We start from the raw sequence: 19,521 nt of genomic DNA on the forward strand, positions 1-19,521 counted from the left end.
TATGTTTAAAAAAATAGTATGCATTAAATTAAACATTCAACATGAAGTATTTTTATATGGCAGAAATAATAAGTTGTGTGCTATTTCAAATTCAGCTAGAGCTTCACGATTAATTGTTAAAAGTTCGACAACTATTTGGCTGTCTATTAAACCTTTGACAAGTACAGTCATAGTTATAAAAATCTTTGTTGGCGCAGTTGACATGTTGCAGTATGAAAGAGATTCACAAACAGTCTTTTCAACCACACAGTAATATTATTTACAATTTACAATAAATAAAATGATCACAGAAGTACTTGGATAAAAGTTTATAGTTTGGATATAAACACTGATGTCTACAGTAGCGATCCAAAGTAACATGATGCTTCAAACAAAAATTGTATCAATTACATCGTTTCACCAGTAGGTGGTGACAAGTGACTGATTAAAAAATGTATGTGTCATTGAATCATTCATTCAATTCATTCATTCAAAAAAGATGATTCATCCAGTAATAAAACAAGTGAACTCTTTATGAGTGAGTCATTGAATCATTCATTCAAACAAATTGTAAAAAAAAAAAAAAAGAAATAAGAATTTTAATTAATTATTTTTTAAATATAGACTGCAGCAATAAACATTTTGCCAAAACCACTAGTATTTTTTTTTTTTTTTGGTAACACTTTACAGTAAGGTTCATTAGTTAAACACGGTTAATTCATGTTAGTAAATACATTAACTAATGAGCAATACATTTGTTACTGTATTTACTAATCTTTGTTTACGTTACTTAATGAAAATACAGTTGTTCATTGTTTGTTCATGTTAGTTCACAGTCCATTAACTAATGTTAACAAGATTTTAATAATGTATTAGTAAATGTTGAATTTAACATTAACAAAGATTAATAAATGCTGTAGAAGTGCAGTTCATTATTAGTTCATGTTAACTAATGTAGTTAACTAATGAACCTTATTGTAGTGTTACCGTTTTTTTTTAGTTGTCTATTCAGAATTGTGGGAGAATCGTAATCTCTGTTTTAAACAAACAAAATCACGATTCTTAATTTATCCAGAATCGCACAGGTCTAAATTCAGGCAATATCTGAATAGTCACATTGTTACATATATTGTTACATATATATATATATATATATATATATATATGACTATTCAGATATTTTATATATATATATATATATATATATATATATATATATATATATATATATATATTTTAATAGTAGGCAATATATAGTTTGCTAGTATTCCATTTTGAACCCAGCCCTACCGAGCTTCATTCTCTGCCTAATGCAATGCACCGTACACATAACAGCAAAACATTGTATCTGCTGGAGGTATTATAGTCAATATTATATTAAACACATTTGTGTACTTATTGTAATTTGTGTAATTAGTTTTATGGATATTGCTTATAAACTGCAATCATTTTTTGAGAAAGTAATGAGTCCAATGGGGGCTCAGATGAGTTAACACAATTTTTATTACAAAGAATTCAAATTACATGGAAACATCAGGATCAGAGGGGATTTAGACGAGGCACATTAATATGCAATAAAATACTAAAACAATTAGTGTATGACAATAAAGACAATAATTCTCCAGCAGTAGCTAACTTAAAATATAAGGATAAGCTCCTACCTTTGCACTGTAGTCCCTGACGGAACAGGCCCTTGAGGAGCTTCTTGCAGTGCTGGCAAACGGTGGGACGTGTGTAGGAATGGATGACAAATGTGTGTGGCACCTTCACTTTAGACAGCAGGATCTTGTCTAACTCTATTGGCCGACCTATATAGGACTGAGAGTTGGAGCGGCCTCTTCCAGGAAAGATGTCTGATGGTGTCTTTTGCTGTGGACAAATAATGTGACATGCAACTGACATAGACATTTTATTTAAGAAATATAGGATATCCACACAACACAAATGCTATATGTCACAGGTGCGACTGTGTTCTCAGTACATCAGTATTTTTAATATACGTCAGGTGAAGTGTCACACTTATATTGGGGCAGGTTGTCCCGTGATGAACTTATATGTTATGAATTATACAATTAATTATTTACATTTTGTTGTCTGATATTTTTGTGCTGTACCTTTTACATTTTTTGCTGTTCCGCTGTGACAACTTACCCCATATAATGTGAAAATTGTTTTTGTGACAACATGCCCCAACTGTATCTTTTTTCCTGGACAATACGAGTTTAAATGTTTAGATTTTAGCCAATACTTCAAGTTAATGTATTCATACGGAAATTAACTTCCAAAAATAAACCCACCCTGAGAGCTATTCACTGGAGTAAATCGTTGTAGCCTGGTCTATTTTAAAAACATTTTTAGATCAAACCTATGACTGTGCTTTTTAGTGATAAATCATGCAAATCATGTTAAATAACTATTATCAAAAGTAAATAAAAAGGATTAATTTGTCACACAAGTTCGCTGGTATTAACCCGAGCCAAGCCAGCACCACCCCACTCTCGATTAGGTGAACAAAAACACAAGGGCTCTACGAGGTTCATGCTGAGGGAGATTGTTGTATATGCTGAGCTTTGATGAATTTGCATCAACTCAGAACAACAACTTTCTCATCAAGCTGATCTTTAATGTGCTGCTGATTGGCAAAGATGCAGATGTCTTACCACCTGTTGTGAATAGATCTGACATCACGCAGGTGTGCATAATCAACTATTCAATGTGCTCTAAAGAAAGAAAATGATCAATAGCTTCCTGTTGCCATGTTGTACACTTCACCAAAAGCCTTAAGTAGATTCATGTAAAGGGTAAGGTAATCTTACAGCTCAATTCAGCTAAAGTACAAATGCAGTTCATTTGCTGTAACCTGTCTTAGGTGTAGGGAATAGATTAGAGAGCAGCTAACAGATGTTTGATTCTGCCATCAACAGCCGATTAACAGTTTTCTTCAAACAAACTCTACATGTGTACTACAACATTTCTGGTGTCAGAACCTCTTATGTCTTAACCTCTTAGAGAAAAGAACGGGATGTCTGGCTTAATAAATTTAAAAGGGGCAAACACTCATTTTCACTGTAAATGTGGCAACAAAAGATAATTAGACATATACACTACCGGTCAGAAGTTTGGAAACATTACTATTTTTAATGTTTTTGAACGAAGTCTCTTTAAGGCTGCATTTATTTCATAATAAATACAGAAAAAACAATAATATTGTGAAATATTATTACAATTTAAAATTATGTTTTTCTATATTAATATACTTAAAAATATAATTTATTTCTGTGATGCAAAGCTGAATTGTCAGCATCATTACTTCAGTCTTCAGTGTCACATGATCCTTCAGAAATCATTGTAATATGCTGATTTATTATCAATGTTGGAAACAGTTGTGCTGCTTAATATTATTTTATAACCTGTGATACGTTTTCAGGATTCTCTGATGAATAAAAAGTTAAAAAAATATCAGCATTTATTTAAAATAGAAATCTTTTGTAACAATATACACTACCGTTCAAAAGTTTGGGGTCAGTAATTTTTTTTCTTTCTTTTTTAAAAGAAATTAATACTTTTATTCAGCATAGATGTGTTAAATTGATAAAAAGTGATAGTAAAGATTTATATTATTAGAAAAGATTTATATTTTGTATAAATGCTGTTCTTTTTAACCTTTTATTCATCAATGAATCCTGAAAAAAAAAAAAAAAAAATCCAAAAAAATATTAAGCAGCACTTTTTCCAACATTGATAATAAATCAGCATATTAGAATGATTTCTGAAGGATCATGTGACACTGAAGACTGGAGTAATGATTCAGCTTTGCATCACAGAAATACATTATATTTTAAAGTATATTAAAATATAAAATACACTTTTATTCAGCAAGGATGCATTCAATAGATCAAAAGTGACAGTACAAACATTTAAACTGTCATGAAAGATTTCTTTTTTTCAAATAAATGCTGTTCTTTTGAACTTTCTATTCATCAGAGAGTCCTGAAAAAATGTATCATGGTTTCCACAAAAATATTACTCATCGCAAACCTATTCAACATTGATAGTAGTTAAGGAATGTCTCTTGAGCACCAAATCAGCATATGATTTCTGAAGAATCATGTGACACTGAAGACTGGAGCCACAGGAATAAATTATATTTTGAAATATATTCAAATAGAAAATAGTTGTTTTAAATGTTAATAATATTTAATAATTATTTCACAATATTACTGTTTTACTATATTTTTGATCAAATGAAGCCTTGGTCAGCATAAGAGATTTCTTTCAAAAACCTTTAAAAAATCTAACAGACCCCAAACTTATGAATGGTAGTGTGTATACACACCGATCAGGCATAACATTATGACCACTGGCAGGTGAAGTGAATAACACTGATTATCTCTTCATAACGGCACCTGTTAGTGGGTGCGATATATTAGGCAGCAAGTGAACATTTTGTCCTCAAAGTTGATGTGTTAGAAGCAGGACAAGTGGGCAAGCGTAAGGATTTGAGCGAGTTTGACAAGGGCCAAATTGTGATGGCTAGACGACTGGGTCAGAGCATCTCCAAAACTGCAGCTCTTGTGGGGTGTTCCCGGTCTGCAGTGGTCAGTATCTCTCAAAAGTGGTCCAAGGAGTGGTGAACTGGCGACAGGGTCATGGGCGACCAAGGCTCATTGATGCACGTGGGGAGCGAAGGCTGGCCCGTGTGGTCCGATCCAACAGACGAGCTACTGTAGCTCAAATTGCTCAAGAAGTTAATGCTGGTTCTGATAGAAAGGTGTCAGAATACACAGTACATCGCAGTTTGTTGCGTATGAGGATGCATAGCCGCAGACCAGTCAGGGTGCCCATGCTGACCCCTGTCCACCGCCGAAAACGCCAACAGTGGGCACATGAGTATCAGAAATGGACCACGGAGCAATGGAAGAAGGTGGCCTAGTCTGATGAATCACGTTTTCTTTTACATCACGTGGACGGCCGGGTGCGTGTCCATCACTTACCTGGGGAACACATGGCACCAGGATGCACTATGGGAAGAAGGCAAGCCGGCGGAGGCAGTGTGATGCTTTAGGCAATGTTCTGCTGGGAAACCTTGGGTCCTGCCATCCATGTGGATGTTACTTTGACACGTACCACCTACCTAAGCATTGTTGCAGACCATGTACACCCAAAACGGTATTCCCTGGTGGCTGTGACCTCTTTCAGCAGGATAATGTGCCCTGCCACAAAGCAAAATGGTTCAGGATGGGTTTGAGGAGCACACAATGAGTTTGAGGTGTTGACTTGGCCTCCAAATTCCCCAGATCTCAATCCAATCGAGCATCTGTGGGATGTGCTGAACAAACAAGTTCGATCGATGGAGGCCCCACCTCACAATTTATACAGGACTTAAAGGATCTGCTGCTAACATCTTGGTGCCAGATACCACAGCACACCTTCAGGGGTCTAGTGGAGTCCATGCCTCGACGGGTCAGGGCTGTTTTGGCAGCAAAAGGGGACCAAGACAATATTAGGAAGGTGGTCATAATTTTATGTCTGATCGGTGTATATATAATATATAGTATAGCCAAAGATATTCAAACAGTAAATATTAATAATAGACGCTTTTTTCTATCACCCCTTTATCAAACAGATTTAATTTTTTCATATTGCATACAAAAGGGGGTGTACGACAGACAAAATATCACAAGGCGGTTAGTTAAAGATGAATTAGTGCCTACCTCCATGCTAGGACTGACAGGAGACTGGGCAGGAATGAAAGGATGTGTGGGGAGAGGTAGAGAGAGACAGACAGAGATTGAGTTGTGTTAATTAACAGGACACACATGGGCATAGGGTGAACAAACGGGCCAAATCTACAATCTATTCTATATCAATAACATCAGAGATTATTAGGACAAAACCTGTTGTATTTGTAAGATTTCAAGACTTTATTATATATTTGAACACTTATATTTGAGTATTCTAGATTGTGACTGAGGGAAGGAACATCTGATACAATATGGTGTGGATCTGATTTTGACATCAAACTCACCAGTAAAGCTTCATCAGAGGTGCTGGGAGATGGTTCAGCAGACACAGAGCGAGTGTTGGTCAGGCCAGTGAGGGACACGTTAGATAGTCGACGTTTACGGATGCCGCTGCAGTTGTTTGGGATTTTAAAGGCACACCGTTTGTGGTAGTTCAGCCCACAGCCTAACATAAAGATAGTGACAAAAGATTATCACATTGTGGTCTGTTTCTTCCTCTAATGTAATGCTGACAGAAGTTTAGTGGAATGTTTAGACATTTACCTTCACACTTAAGACCCTGTCTCACTAAACCCCACAGCATCTCTCCACAGTGATCACAGAACGCTGGAGCTCGATATGAGTGAACGAACAGAGCATGAGGTCTGATCTGAAAATCCTCCACAGTAGCTGAGGCTAAAAAGTTTGAAACATGCACAAAAGCAAAATGTAAATTTCATACATAAATGTTTCATATTATTTTTTTGTCCCAAAAAATTATTTTGTAAGCACCCCTGTTAGTATTTTGTAATATCCCTTTAAAAAAAGCCATGTTCCTTAAAGGGTCAGTTCACCTAAAAATGAAATTTCTGTCATTAATTACTCACCCTCATGTCGTTCCACACCCGTAAGACCTTCATTCATCTTCAGAACACAAATTAAGATATTTTTGATGAAATCCGATGGCTCAGTGAGGCCTGCATTGTCAGCAAGTTAATTTACACTTTCAAACGCCCAGAAAGGTACTAAAGTTAGATTTAAAACAGTTCATGTGACTACAGTGGTTTAACCTTAATGTTATGAAGCGACGAGAATACTTTTTGTGCGCCAAAAAACAATATCTAGTGATAGCCTATTTCAAAACACTGCTTCATGAAGCTTCGAAGCTTTACAAATCTTGAACCACTGTAGTCACATGGACTGTTTTAAATATAACTTTAGTACCTTTCTGGGCGTGAGTGTAAATTAACTGAGTCAATGCAGCCCTCACTGAGCCATCGGATTTTATCAAAAATATCTTAATTTGTGTTCTAAAGATGAACGAAGGTCTATTACGGGTGTGGAACTACATGAGGGTGAGTAATTAATGACAGAATTTTCATTTTTGGGTGAACTAACCCTTTAATGATATCATCCTCCAGGAAGTGACATCAGCACTTCATCACATTACCAATGGATTAATTCTGAGACGTTTTGTTCTATCATCTAGTTTGTCTCACTCACTCAAAACTTCAATCCTTTTCAGGGTTATTATCGTTAACTGAAACTAAGACCATAAAAAACACTACTTGAAATAAAATAAAATATTTAAAAAAAAAAAAAATTAAAAAAAAAGTTGCCAAGGCAATATTTCTCATTTTTATTTAGTTTAAGTTGAAGTGCTAAAATAACTAAAACTAAGTAAATTGAAACTAAAGCTCAATAAAAACAACATAGACATTTTTTTTAAATTAAAATGAAAATATTAACAAAAACTATAATTGTATATCAATGATACTAAAACTGACCCTCTATATAAAATTATACAAAAGCAAAAGATGGTTAAATATACAGTTTAAAAAATACCTTAAGATTAAAATAGGTTGACACTCTCATATAAGCTCTAAATTCTAACTTTAGCTCTTTATTTTCACTATGTAAGGCACCCAGCTAATAAGCAAATAATCAAGCTGTAAAAAGTGCCTGAGCTTGACCACAGCATATTTCTGTGCTGCAGACTTTCATAAAAAAAATATGTCCTTAAATTACAATGCAGGCATTATCATTTTTAAACAAACTGTTTAAAGGGTACTGAATAGCATGAATATCCCCTGTGCCTTTCTCAAGAGCACATTAATATTATATAAAAGTATATATTATGATATTATATTATATTATTAATATTTTATTAACAATTTGTGCAAAAAAAATGCTGAAAGATGCTTGATACTTGAGAGATAGGTTTGAAACATAATTAATTAATTAACATAATTAATAAAAATAACAATGTCACTTTACCCCCAGCAGCATGGGGGCTTTTACCCCAAATACTATCCTTCCACTTATTTCAACATTTACTAAATACAAGTTTGACATTCAACCAAAGTGAAAATGGTGAGTCTTTTGTCTTTAAATATGTGATATTTTCAGGTATTCTCATTAGCTGCATAAATCTGCAACATTTAAAGATCAATGATTCACTCCACTTTAACAACCGCAATTACACATCACAATTACAAAATTAAAATTGATTTGATCTTTTTCATTATGCTCAGCTAACATTCCTAATACTTGCAATTAACATGATTTGTGCATTTTATTTGAAGTGGCTTTGGTAAAACTGTATCTATGTAAATCCTTGGTAATTCATTAAAGGATATGCAATACCTGATGAGAGACTTCAAGGTTTTGACATCCTTAAACTCCGAGACATCTGTTATTTGTTTATAATTGTGGTTGTTCAAGTGAAGTGAGTCATTCCAATTTACATCTTAAAATCATAATTAAAGTTGTTTTCTCATAACAACTTACATAAATAACCACATTTTTTTGTTTGCATTATTTGGACTTTCGACTTCATGAGGGAATTTGCCTCGCTCTTAATCCCAGCAGCACTGAGTAAACATATCATGATTAAAAAGGCAAACAAATGTTGCAGAGGGAGTTATATCTTTATTTTATAAACCGTCCTCTTTCGAGCTCCCACAAGGCATGTGTATCTTTGGGGTGCAGATGGATGAGAGGGTGGGCCAAATCCAATCTATCAATGGCCAGTCTGGCACGCTCTGGCTGTCTCCACAGAACTGCCACAAGGCCTGGGCAGCAGGCTCTCTGGCCTTGCCGAATTCTAATCAGATGGGCAGACCGTGTGTCTGTCAGGGTTAATGGGCTAGAGATGGTGGTCCCTTTAGAGGGGGTCGTGGTCAAGCACTAATTAATTGAGTTGAGCTTTAAAATACGACAAAGAAGCAGATTCAGAGCAGATTATTTCGCTTTGAAGCATGACCTCTAAAAATAATACTCACTCAAAAACCTGTGCACCACAGCATAATCAGAGATATGACGATTTTTAATTGCCATCCAAACTCTTCCAAACAAACCCAGCTTTATTTATATTTGCAAATTGTACTATGAAAGGGAAGCTTTTGGGGTGGTTGGAGTGTTTTGATTGGCTCTTGTTGGCTGCATGTTGACAGGACCAATAGCGGCTGAGTGGCGAGCGCAGCGGGAGAACTGCCTGACTCAACGCACGCATGTTGCCTCCTCTCCAACATGGCTTCCCCTAGCACGCTCAAGTAGAATACATTCTGATTAGCCATTCTGCAGCTAAATTACCTCAATTCATTCAAATTATTGTTTTGCCTTTTGTTTAAAGGCCAAGATATGTTTGCAAGTTGAACTACCTGTAAACTGTCATTAAATGCTTCAGGGAAATGAGTATGATGCTGAAAAGGCATCCTGAGTTGACTTAATGCAAATACTTGTTTTTCCTGTCGTTTTTTTCCCCCCTTGCTTCTGGTGGAAATTGGAAGTTTTCTGGCCCTACACACTCTGCCATGCGATTCCTAGGTGAAATGACTGGGTATCACTTTGGCACACTAAAGTTTATGCATACTTCTTAATCAATATTCACGTACGGTTATTAATCCCACACGTTCTGTCTAGCACTTGTATTTTAATGCACTTTCTCTGTTGCAATTATGTTGATCTAGACACAGCCAAACATCCTGTCAGTGCGCTTCACTGGAGCCAACCCGTGGTTACTCTAAATTTATCCAGCAGAAAATAGACTTCAAACAGACTTTAAGAACCACAACAGACTGGGTAGAGAGACCCAGCAGAGAAAGCGTAGGTCATATTTCCATGAAATGCTGCTCTTTTTAATTACTGTAGGAGATATTGTCAAAGTGATAATCCAAAAGATCAGCGTTTATTGGCCCATTCGTTGCGTCTTTTTTCAGATTCAGGCCAATTACATAGTGTTCAACTTGTGCTTTGAAAACCATATGGTGGTGAGCAAAATCAGGTTTTCCTCTAATGCCATTGAAGAATTAATTTGAGTGCTGTAAAATAATAAGTTTACTTAATTAGTAAAGGAAAACTATGAGCTGGCCCATTGATTTCACTAAGACGCAATTTACTTTTGCGTCAGTAACCGGTGAAATTATACCCTCCGAGAAAAGTGACGAGACAATCGCACAGGGTCCCTCAGGGGGTGTCAAAATTAATAACCGTTGACCTTACTTTTGTGACAGTTGTAAAACTCTTCTATGTTACTTTACAGTGAAAGCAGCTGTCAAGTGTGTCATTGAGAAGTGTTACTCTGGGCTCCCAAAGGCTCGTCTATGAGAATGTGTGCATCTGGGTGTGTTAATCACCTGATTCATCTTGTCACAGACACGCACATGTACAGAGAAACACACCAGACCTAGAGAGGCTGGGGGGTGGGGGAGGTGTCAGTCCCTGCTTTATCTCGTCAGAATAGACTTCACTCAATTACCTGACATAGCAAAGGGAGGAGAGGGAGAGGAAGGGAGGGGAAGGCCTGCCAAGTGTTTGGAGAAACACTTTAGCAGTGTCAAATGCGATACCTCCATCGCTTCCTCAGCAAAGCAACTCCGGTTTTCACACCGGGTGTGGCATCAAAACTTGGATGCGCATCAACTTTTCCAGAGTGGGAAATGGAAAGACTAAGAGACAAAAAACATTCAGAAATGGCACAGGAATCGCACTCGGGTGTGTGGCAGCAGACTGCAAAAACTTTGGGGGGCGTCGCAACAAAGTCACAGTATCTTGTCTAACTGATCTATAAAACAATGTGTTACGCCACAAATAAGAAGACGATGGATGCACATCTGCATCTAGGGCATGACTACATGCTGAGCAAAAACTATTGAAAACTGCACTTACCTGACAAGACGACTTCCACAAGGTCCCCCTCCATAATTTCAGCCGCACACCTCACCAACTGCAGAATGTTTTCAGAGTTTGGATCATGACGGAAAAGAAGAATCTTGTCATACATCCCATAGAAGCCACATTCTGGGAACTGTAACAGAAGAAAAATGATGTCTGTCAGGTGTTTTTACAGAGTAAAGACTATATTGAGTGGGTGGTGTGTAGTTTATGATGGTTAGCTTACATGAATTGCTCATCTGCTGATGCCAGACATATAATGCATCTAAAAGCCCTGCCCACATATTCAAATTACAGACATTTCTCATACCTGAAGCTTTTTATTCAGCTATTAAAAAGTACTCAGAAACCGCATTATGATCATTCATGGGACAAACCTTATGACAAAAACAGATTTATAGCATTAAATGCTTTTCGTTTTTTCTTTTTTTTCCCTTTTTTTTGACTGCTCCAAAACAGTTTTACAAACAGCAGCCTCGCAATCAATCCAATGTCAAAAGAAGAGAGCAACATATTGACTGACCCATGTAGACCGCTGGGGAAATGGCTCACTAGCCTCATTCCCTATTGATCCCTGCTGGGTTGAGTTGCAGCAACACTGCAGAGAAGGCCTGCATGTAATGGCAATTCAGACCTACACAATTCACAAAGGGTACTCACATCTAAGCTATTTGGGTTTTATTACACCACAAACAAAGAGATCACAAATCAAAACTACTCTAATAGTCTAGTAGCTGTCACTATGAACTTGTATTTGAACTTTGCATCTACATTGACATTATTCTGTAAGTTCATACATTCAAAATATGCTGGTACTGAACTCTGTGTTGAGTGCCAGCTATTGAAATTGCACACATAAAGAAACATCAATACTTGAGTTGAAGTAGAATATAGTATTGCTATTTAAAATTGAATGTAAGGAAGCAGAATTAAAATGTAATTAAATTTTTAATAAAATTTTAATAAATTTAATAAAATTAATACAATTTTCTGAAGGATTACACACACACACACACACATACACACACACATATATTTAATCCATTTAAGAAATGCAACTTCATTATAACTTCAATATCATATAATATAATATAATATAATATAAGCAAGGGATTATCCAAGGCAAGCTGTGCATTAAACAATTTTAATGCATGACTTGAAGGCAAAGAACCACCCGACACGAAGTGTAGTGCATTAAAATCGTTTAATGCACAGCTAGCCGGGGATTATCCTGCTTATACCATGGTCATTTGCCAGCATTGACAACTGTTAAAAGCTGTTATTGATGTTTGCAGCCACCAGAAAGGTAAAAATGATGCTTATTTTTGTCACTTACAGCTTGTTAGGTCTAGCATTCTGCCCACTTTAAATCAAACACAAAGGTAAAGTAGTGCAGTAACATTACGTTTATTTGAATGAACTATAGAATTTATATGAATTAATTATAGAGAGAGAGAGAGTGTGTGTGTGTGCGCATTTCAATGAAAACTGAGCATTAATATAGAACGGTGATTAAACTGACTGGGAAGTACGTGTGCATTAAATGGTTTCATTGCACAACCTCCAGCCAATCAGAATTGAGTATTCAGACAGACCACAATATATAATATAATATAATATAATAATATAATATAATATAATACTCACAACCTTAGAGGGCAAGCGGTCTGGGGAATGGGTGGATTATATTACATTATATTATATATTATATGTGACCATGGACCACAAAACCAGTCATAAGGGTCAATTTTTTGAAATTGAGATTTATACATCATCTGAAAGCTCAATAAATAAACTTCCCTTTGATGTATGGTTTGTTAGGATAGCACAATATTTGGCCGAGATACAACTTTTTTGAAAATCTGGAATCTGAGGGTGCAAAAAAATCTAAATACTGAGAAAATCGCCTTTAAAGTTGTCCAAATTAAGTCCTTAGCAATGCATATCCACTCACCAAAATACATTTTTGATATATCTATGGTAGGAAATTTACAAAATATCTTCATGGAACATGATCTTTACTTAATATCCTAATGATTTTTGGCATAAAAGAAAAATCGATAATTTTGACCCATACAATGTATTGTTGGCTATTGCTACAAATATACCCGTGTGACTTATGACTGGTTTTGTGGTCCAGGGTCAAATATTATATTATATAATATTATATTATATTATATTATTTTTGCACTTTGAATGGCATTTTGGTTAATTGTTATTCCTGTCATTCTAATTAAACTTCCTGTGTGTTGTGGCCAATTCATTTCAAATTCCAGATCTTGCTCAACCTTGTCCTGATTGAATTCTCTTCATACTTCATAAATACTTTTCTAGTTTTGCAACCATGCATCTGAGAGTATGTATGTGCCTGTATGCATTTAAATGAACAAAGTTTCAGGAAGCAGCTTCATATGAGATTTCTGAAGAGGCATCTACAGAGAGCAAAGTATGGCACAGAGCTGAATAGGAAGTGAACGAATGTGGAAAAAATCCAATTTCTAAATAGAGACACCAAACAGCAGTGACTAACATTGAGAAAGCAACTGTGGGATTATAAAACGTCTCCATCCAAGATATATGGATGCTAACAGACCGTGAAAGCATATGATGATTATCAGACTAAAGGTTAACAGATTGAACAGTAATCGTTGCCTTGTTCCCAATCCAGTCGAATAACCGTTTCACATTTATTCACAATTCCAAATGTGCCATTTTATAGTAAGATCCTCTAAAGAGCACTGGATCGGAGCTAATGTTTCAGGTTTGCTTCTAACCAGTGCACTGGTTTGGAGAAAATAGAGATGACTCTATCATTGTTTAGCAACCCGGCAGATGAGCTCACCTCCGAACGCCCACACAAGATGTACACTGCACTAAAACACGCTGTTAGCGTATCATTCGGTTACAGAGTAAGGTGGTAGACTCGCCTTTTAAAAGCATACCACCGCAAGCACACATTCCAAACCAATGCATGGAAATTAGATTCAAGCACCTACACATAGACTCATACAACATTACAGCGTTTATTAGATTCAATTCGACACCACTTGCGGGACGGACTATCTGTTTTCTGCGTTTTCCTTTCCTTCTTTTCGCGGTTTAATTGTGCAGATTCCTTCCCCTCTTGTCTAGCTCTAATGAGTGCTACACAATGAAGATACACAGAGGCAAGTGTGCTTTTGAGGTCACCATGACAGCAGCCTCACTGTAACAGTGTGGGTTGTCATGGCAGCGGACACCCAAGGCTCTTTCCTGATTGAGCACTATTCATTTGTTTGGCACAAATGGATGCACATATATCTGCTGCATGTCTGAGCCATCAAAGCCGAAGACACACCGATCCTTGTCATTAACCCCTTGGGAGATGTCTGGCTCCGAACGGTGGAATCCTCTGACAATAACTCTATGTTATTGCCTCTTAGAGAGCTGCCCAGACCCCCTTGCTTGATGGTCTTTCATGACTGTCATTTTCTGCCATCTCTCTGTATGTGTTTTATAGATGACAGGCTAGTGTGGCGAGAAGAACATCAATTTGGATGTTGTCTTCCCTTTAAACAACCGGTTGCTGAAGCTGGTTGTCAGGGTGGAGCGAGCACTTGTGTGTGTCGAAAAAGGCAGGTATGTTGGGAAAAAAAGGGAAGGAGAAAGATGGACAGGCAGAGAGAAAGAGCAAGCGAGCGCTCTGAAAGCTCGTAAGGAGTGAATCATCTGTTCTAACTGTCAACCCCCTCTCGCCTACGCCATACCAGGCTCAATGCCCTGCTCTTAACGCTAAACCGCAGTTCCTTCCTCCTAGCGACGCTTTGACATCCTAAAGAACCTTAGCCCTTTAATTACTCAAACTAATGATATCAACCTGTTGTCATATTGTGATACGTGCATTATATTACATATAAAATACATATTGGATTACAGCTATTACAATTAAGCTTCAGCATGTAAATATATTTTCATATCTCAGTGGATGTGCACATGGATATGTTAGATGATTTGTAATCAATTAACGTTCTGTTAGCCTTGCATGCATACAAAATGTCTGAAATTGCATACTGTTTGTGTATAGGTACTACATTTTAAAAAGAACTAAATGAAAATGAGAAATTTTTCCTGGGCAACTAGCTGAAATAAAATAAGGTTACTTTTTATTTCTGTTTATTTCAGTTAACTATAATAACCCTGATAAGAACTTGCTTGCCTTCCTTGCTTACTGTTAAAAGGTATGTTCTATATAGCATGAATGTAATAAAAATCCAGATGTACTCCATCTGCCATGTTGTCATTGTCATGTGACTCACAGTGTCACTTCACTGCTATTCACAAGTCTTCTCCCATGGCCTCATGGGACAGTAAAGTGTCCATTGGCTGCACACTTCAAAATCTCTGCATAAGTAGTAGTCCGTTTTTGCCTACTGATTTATAAATACTATACATTTGGACCTACTATGTTCTTTGCATATCCACCATATTTTGCAGCGTGGAAGTAAGCTATTTTCTGTGAATGTGTAAAACTTTCGATTCATTGCAGGGGTGGGGGACTCGAGTCACATGACTTGACTCGAGTCAGACTTAAGTCGCAAATTTTAGGACTTGAGACTTGCTTGAAAAATATTAATAAATGATTTGACTTGACATTCATGACTTGAGACTTGACTCGGACTTGAGTAAAATGACTCGAAATAACTTGTCTTTTGTTTAATAAATATCTGTTTTTGAACACACCGCAACCTACCGCAGCAGGAAAGCAGAGAGATCTAACGTAAGAGCATGGACAGTCGTGACTGAACATGGAAGGCGCTACGCCAAGAATAATTAAGTAAAAAAATAACGTTTTGGACATGTTAAGAGTTGACTTTGAATTGGTTTTGCGTTCATTGAACAGAAAATTGGGTTAAAATCAGTGCTGTCATCGTTAACGCGTTAACACATGCGATTAATTTTTTCCAGTTTAATGAGTTAAAAATATTTTACCCAATTAACACAGCATCCGTTTTTCTGTCATCCTTTGGCTAGTATTACAATATATGATCACGCTCTTATTCATGCAAATGCTTTAAACCATTTAAGCGCACCAAAAGAGAATGCGCTGTCTGTGAATGTCTTTACACACACAACGCACAGAAAGATGCACGACAGAATGTCATGCTTGAACGAGCAATAACACACCCAATAATGCCAAAAATGTCCGTTTTGTCGAGTATCCTCAATAGAGCAGCTTGAATGAGTTAAATAAAGTCTTAAATGAAAGTACAGAGTTGTGAGAAAGTGGGACGCGCATGAGATCCGCGTCATGTGTGGCAGCTCTTAAAGTGACAGCAACTATTGCTGTCTGTCATTGAAGATAATCAAAGATCAAAGGTAACAGAGAAAATTATCACATTTAATTTTTTGCAAGTGCAATGCATTGTAAATGGTCATTCTCTGTTTATAAGGAAATATCAGCTTTTTTTGCAATAGCACTTAGTATATGCATGTGTACAGTGTCTAATAATTGGTCTTCAGTGTTAGACTTTAAGTGAAAAGTCTATGGATAGTTTATGGGGATGCATATAAATTATATTGTACACACACACACACACACACACACACACACACAAAGAAAAAAAATCATACAGACTTGCGAACCCAACTATGCATACACAAACAAACAAACAAAAAACTCAAATTTGCAAACACAACCATGCACATGCAAACAATACACTTTTCACTCATACACACACACATACACACACACACATGCACATGAATTAATGTATTTTTTATTCTTAGATTTTTATTGTATTAACAACTCAGCTGTATGTGGACACCTTTTGAGTAGAAATGCAGTTGCATTTCTACTCAATTTTAATATAAATTAAGTTAAATCATCAAACATTTGTATGACTTGCCAGTGACTTTCTCGACCCGATCTACTACTTGACTTGAACTGCTTGACATAAAGCAGTGAGTTGACTTGACTTGCTTGATTCTCACAAAAATTGACTTGGACTTGCTTGAGACTTGAAGGTTGAGACTTGAGACTTAGGCCGTGTGTTCACCAAAGCGTTTTTAACCAGCTGAAAACGCTAGACACTCTGCTTAAAACACCTATCTGTGAGCCCTTGAGAGCGCATCGGCAGCGCAACGTTTTTTTTCAGTTAAGACGCTTTGTTGCTATGATACGTAATATCCGTGACACTGTTACTTTTAACTGATTTTGCAGGTAATTTGTTTCAGGCTTAAAATGTTGACGCAATGTAGAGTACTTGCTATGTATGTTCTGAGACCAGCAATATTAATTTCTCATCCATTTTGTTTCATTCTCTGCTTGTTAATGTCGTTGTACAGCAAGAATGTTGTGACAGTTGGCCGGTGTTGTATTTGTCCCGCCCCTTCTCCACTCTGATTGGATGGCTGAATAAAAAGTGACAGTGATGAGCGAAGCGTTTTACTCAAAGTTGAACATTCTTCAACTCGAGGTGACCGGTAAAAAACGCCGAGCTCTCATTGGCAAATAACTAACCGTGTCTACACCGGACACGACCGTTGATGCATCACATCGCGCCGCAACACCTAGAAGCTGTCTACATTGGACGCGACAAAGCGATCATTGCAAATCCATTTGTCCTTCCTAAGAGAACTATCTGGAGTGCTTGGAGTATGTCATAAATAGAATGAGGCATCAGTTTACTGTCAGGGATTTGTCTACCAAAATTACCCAGAACAATTTGTCCCAGGAACTTTTCCCCCCCAGACCTGTTGCTGTCTGCGTTTCCATTGTGGTCTAAAGTACCATGAAGATTAGTCCAGTGACGTAGGACTGCAACTTTTGGCCTCCGCATATAAGCTTAATGAAGCCTAAACCTCGTTGCTGGTCCATCGGGTGTATTTTTTTAACTCCTTTGTTGATTCGAATAGCAAACAACTCTTTCTGCAAGCATCGCGACAGACTTTTAAAAATGGTGAAATAAAATGCTGCGTGGAGTCAACCAATCAAAATGTTGCGTGAACTCAATCAATCAGCATGTTCAGCGCCAAAGTCCCACCCCTGAAAGTTCCGGAAAAAAACTATCTAGCAAGCAGCGACTTTCTGAGGGGGGAATTTTTACCCAGAACTTAATTTAGGCCTTGGTCCATGTGTTCGAAACACACGAGTACCACCCCAAAGTCCCTAGCTCCTGATGAAAGTTCCTGTGGTGAAAATGCGGCTAATAGGGCTTTTCAAACTTGAAATAGTTAACCCTGGGTCATTTTAAACCCAGGGTAAACAGAATCCTGAGTTATCTTGCTTTATGTTTCACACTGCTCATAAGTTACTCGGGTTTAACTATTAATCCTAGGTATTCATAAGCTGACGTTTTACATTGTACATTCCTAAACCCTGGGTTAACGTTCTTATTTGCATATTTGCGGTTTCAGTGTCATTGATTGCTGAATTTACTGTTTATATACAATGTACAGTGTTTCTGTGACTGTCCAAAGCAGGCAAATATGAGTACACGATTGGTTGTCTGTTGCTAAGCGTCTAGCTGTAACATTCTATCACCGCATCGTTTCATACTGTACAAGATTGGACCGCAAAAGCAGTGCTAACCCTGCTCCGGAGCAGGGTTTCATAACCCCAGGTAAAAAGCGGTGCTAACCCCGCTTCTATATTACAAGTGTGAAACGTTCCTTTACCCGGGGTTAAAAGCAGTGTTTACAACCACTATAACCCGTGCTTAAGCCCTAAAGCGCACTAAACGGTAAAACTATTTGCACTAAAAACCAATGTGTTTATAATTACAACAATACATTAAAATATTATCATAAGAAATACTAGTTTGTAATATAACAAGCTGTTTTGTATAGCTAAAAATAACTGGAAGTGGATAAAACTGGAAGCCCATTCAAGTTACAAATGGCCGCACCTGCTCTCTTACATTAAAAATAAAGTAGCAGGGAAGTAGGCATATTCGGACACAGGGTATATATGGAGCTAAAGCAAATACTGGGATGTACGAGGGCGGCCCTGTGACATCAGAACCATGCATCACACATCATGGCAGACGTAAGTGAAGGGAAAACAACACAAATATCAAACTGATGCAAAATCAGAGTGGTTTATGTGACACTTCACTTAAAAACAAACACAAATTTTAGTGAGGATTGCAGGCTAAAGATGTGGGTTATCAACAACAAAGATGACAACGACCACAGCAGCGCATATGCGATGATGTCTAACTATATTAGGCTGCGAAATCCATGCCAGTAGAACAACAGACACCCGTGACGCACAGAGTAATCAGTTTTCAGAATGATAAATAAGCAAGAGGCTATGAGCAGAGGAGAAATAACTGTTCACACACTGTGCCAAAGTCAGTAGTACAGGGTGGTTTGTTTCCTTGTAATATTACAAACCATTTTGTGCATTCAAAGCATGAGTCAAACGTTGCACCTCAAGGAAAAAGGATTCAGTTCTTTTGGCTGACATACTCTCATATTTAGCAAAAATATATAAATGTTAAGTAGATGCAATACTATGTAAATACTACATTTACATTTTTTTACACTGTAAAAATTATTATGATTTCCATCCATTTGACTCGTCACAATAATTTCTGGCACTTCTAGAGGAGTTCTCAGAGTTTCATCTTGATTTTATTCATTAGTTTCACCATAAGTAAAT

At 36.9% G+C, this 19,521-nt stretch overlaps 1 protein-coding gene across 2 annotated transcripts in view; it reads right to left on the reverse strand.

Annotated features, from left to right (window-relative positions):
• Nucleotides 1–19,521, reverse strand: part of prkd1 (protein kinase D1) — a 47,102-nt gene that overhangs the window by 14,290 nt on the left and 13,291 nt on the right. The window contains exons 2-6 of one of the 2 annotated variants that reach the window (XM_051869033.1): nucleotides 10,872–11,010; nucleotides 6,267–6,398; nucleotides 6,008–6,168; nucleotides 5,694–5,717; nucleotides 1,641–1,848 (exon numbers count right to left, since the gene is read on the reverse strand). In XM_051869033.1, coding sequence (XP_051724993.1) covers nucleotides 1,641–1,848; nucleotides 5,694–5,717; nucleotides 6,008–6,168; nucleotides 6,267–6,398; nucleotides 10,872–11,010 — 664 coding nt within the window. The remainder of the gene's footprint in view (nucleotides 1–1,640; nucleotides 1,849–5,693; nucleotides 5,718–6,007; nucleotides 6,169–6,266; nucleotides 6,399–10,871; nucleotides 11,011–19,521) is intronic. The other variant, XM_051869034.1, reaches the window with a different exon arrangement.

Source organism: Ctenopharyngodon idella, chromosome 17 (genome assembly GCF_019924925.1).
Source record: "Ctenopharyngodon idella isolate HZGC_01 chromosome 17, HZGC01, whole genome shotgun sequence".
NCBI lineage: Eukaryota > Metazoa > Chordata > Actinopteri > Cypriniformes > Xenocyprididae > Ctenopharyngodon > Ctenopharyngodon idella.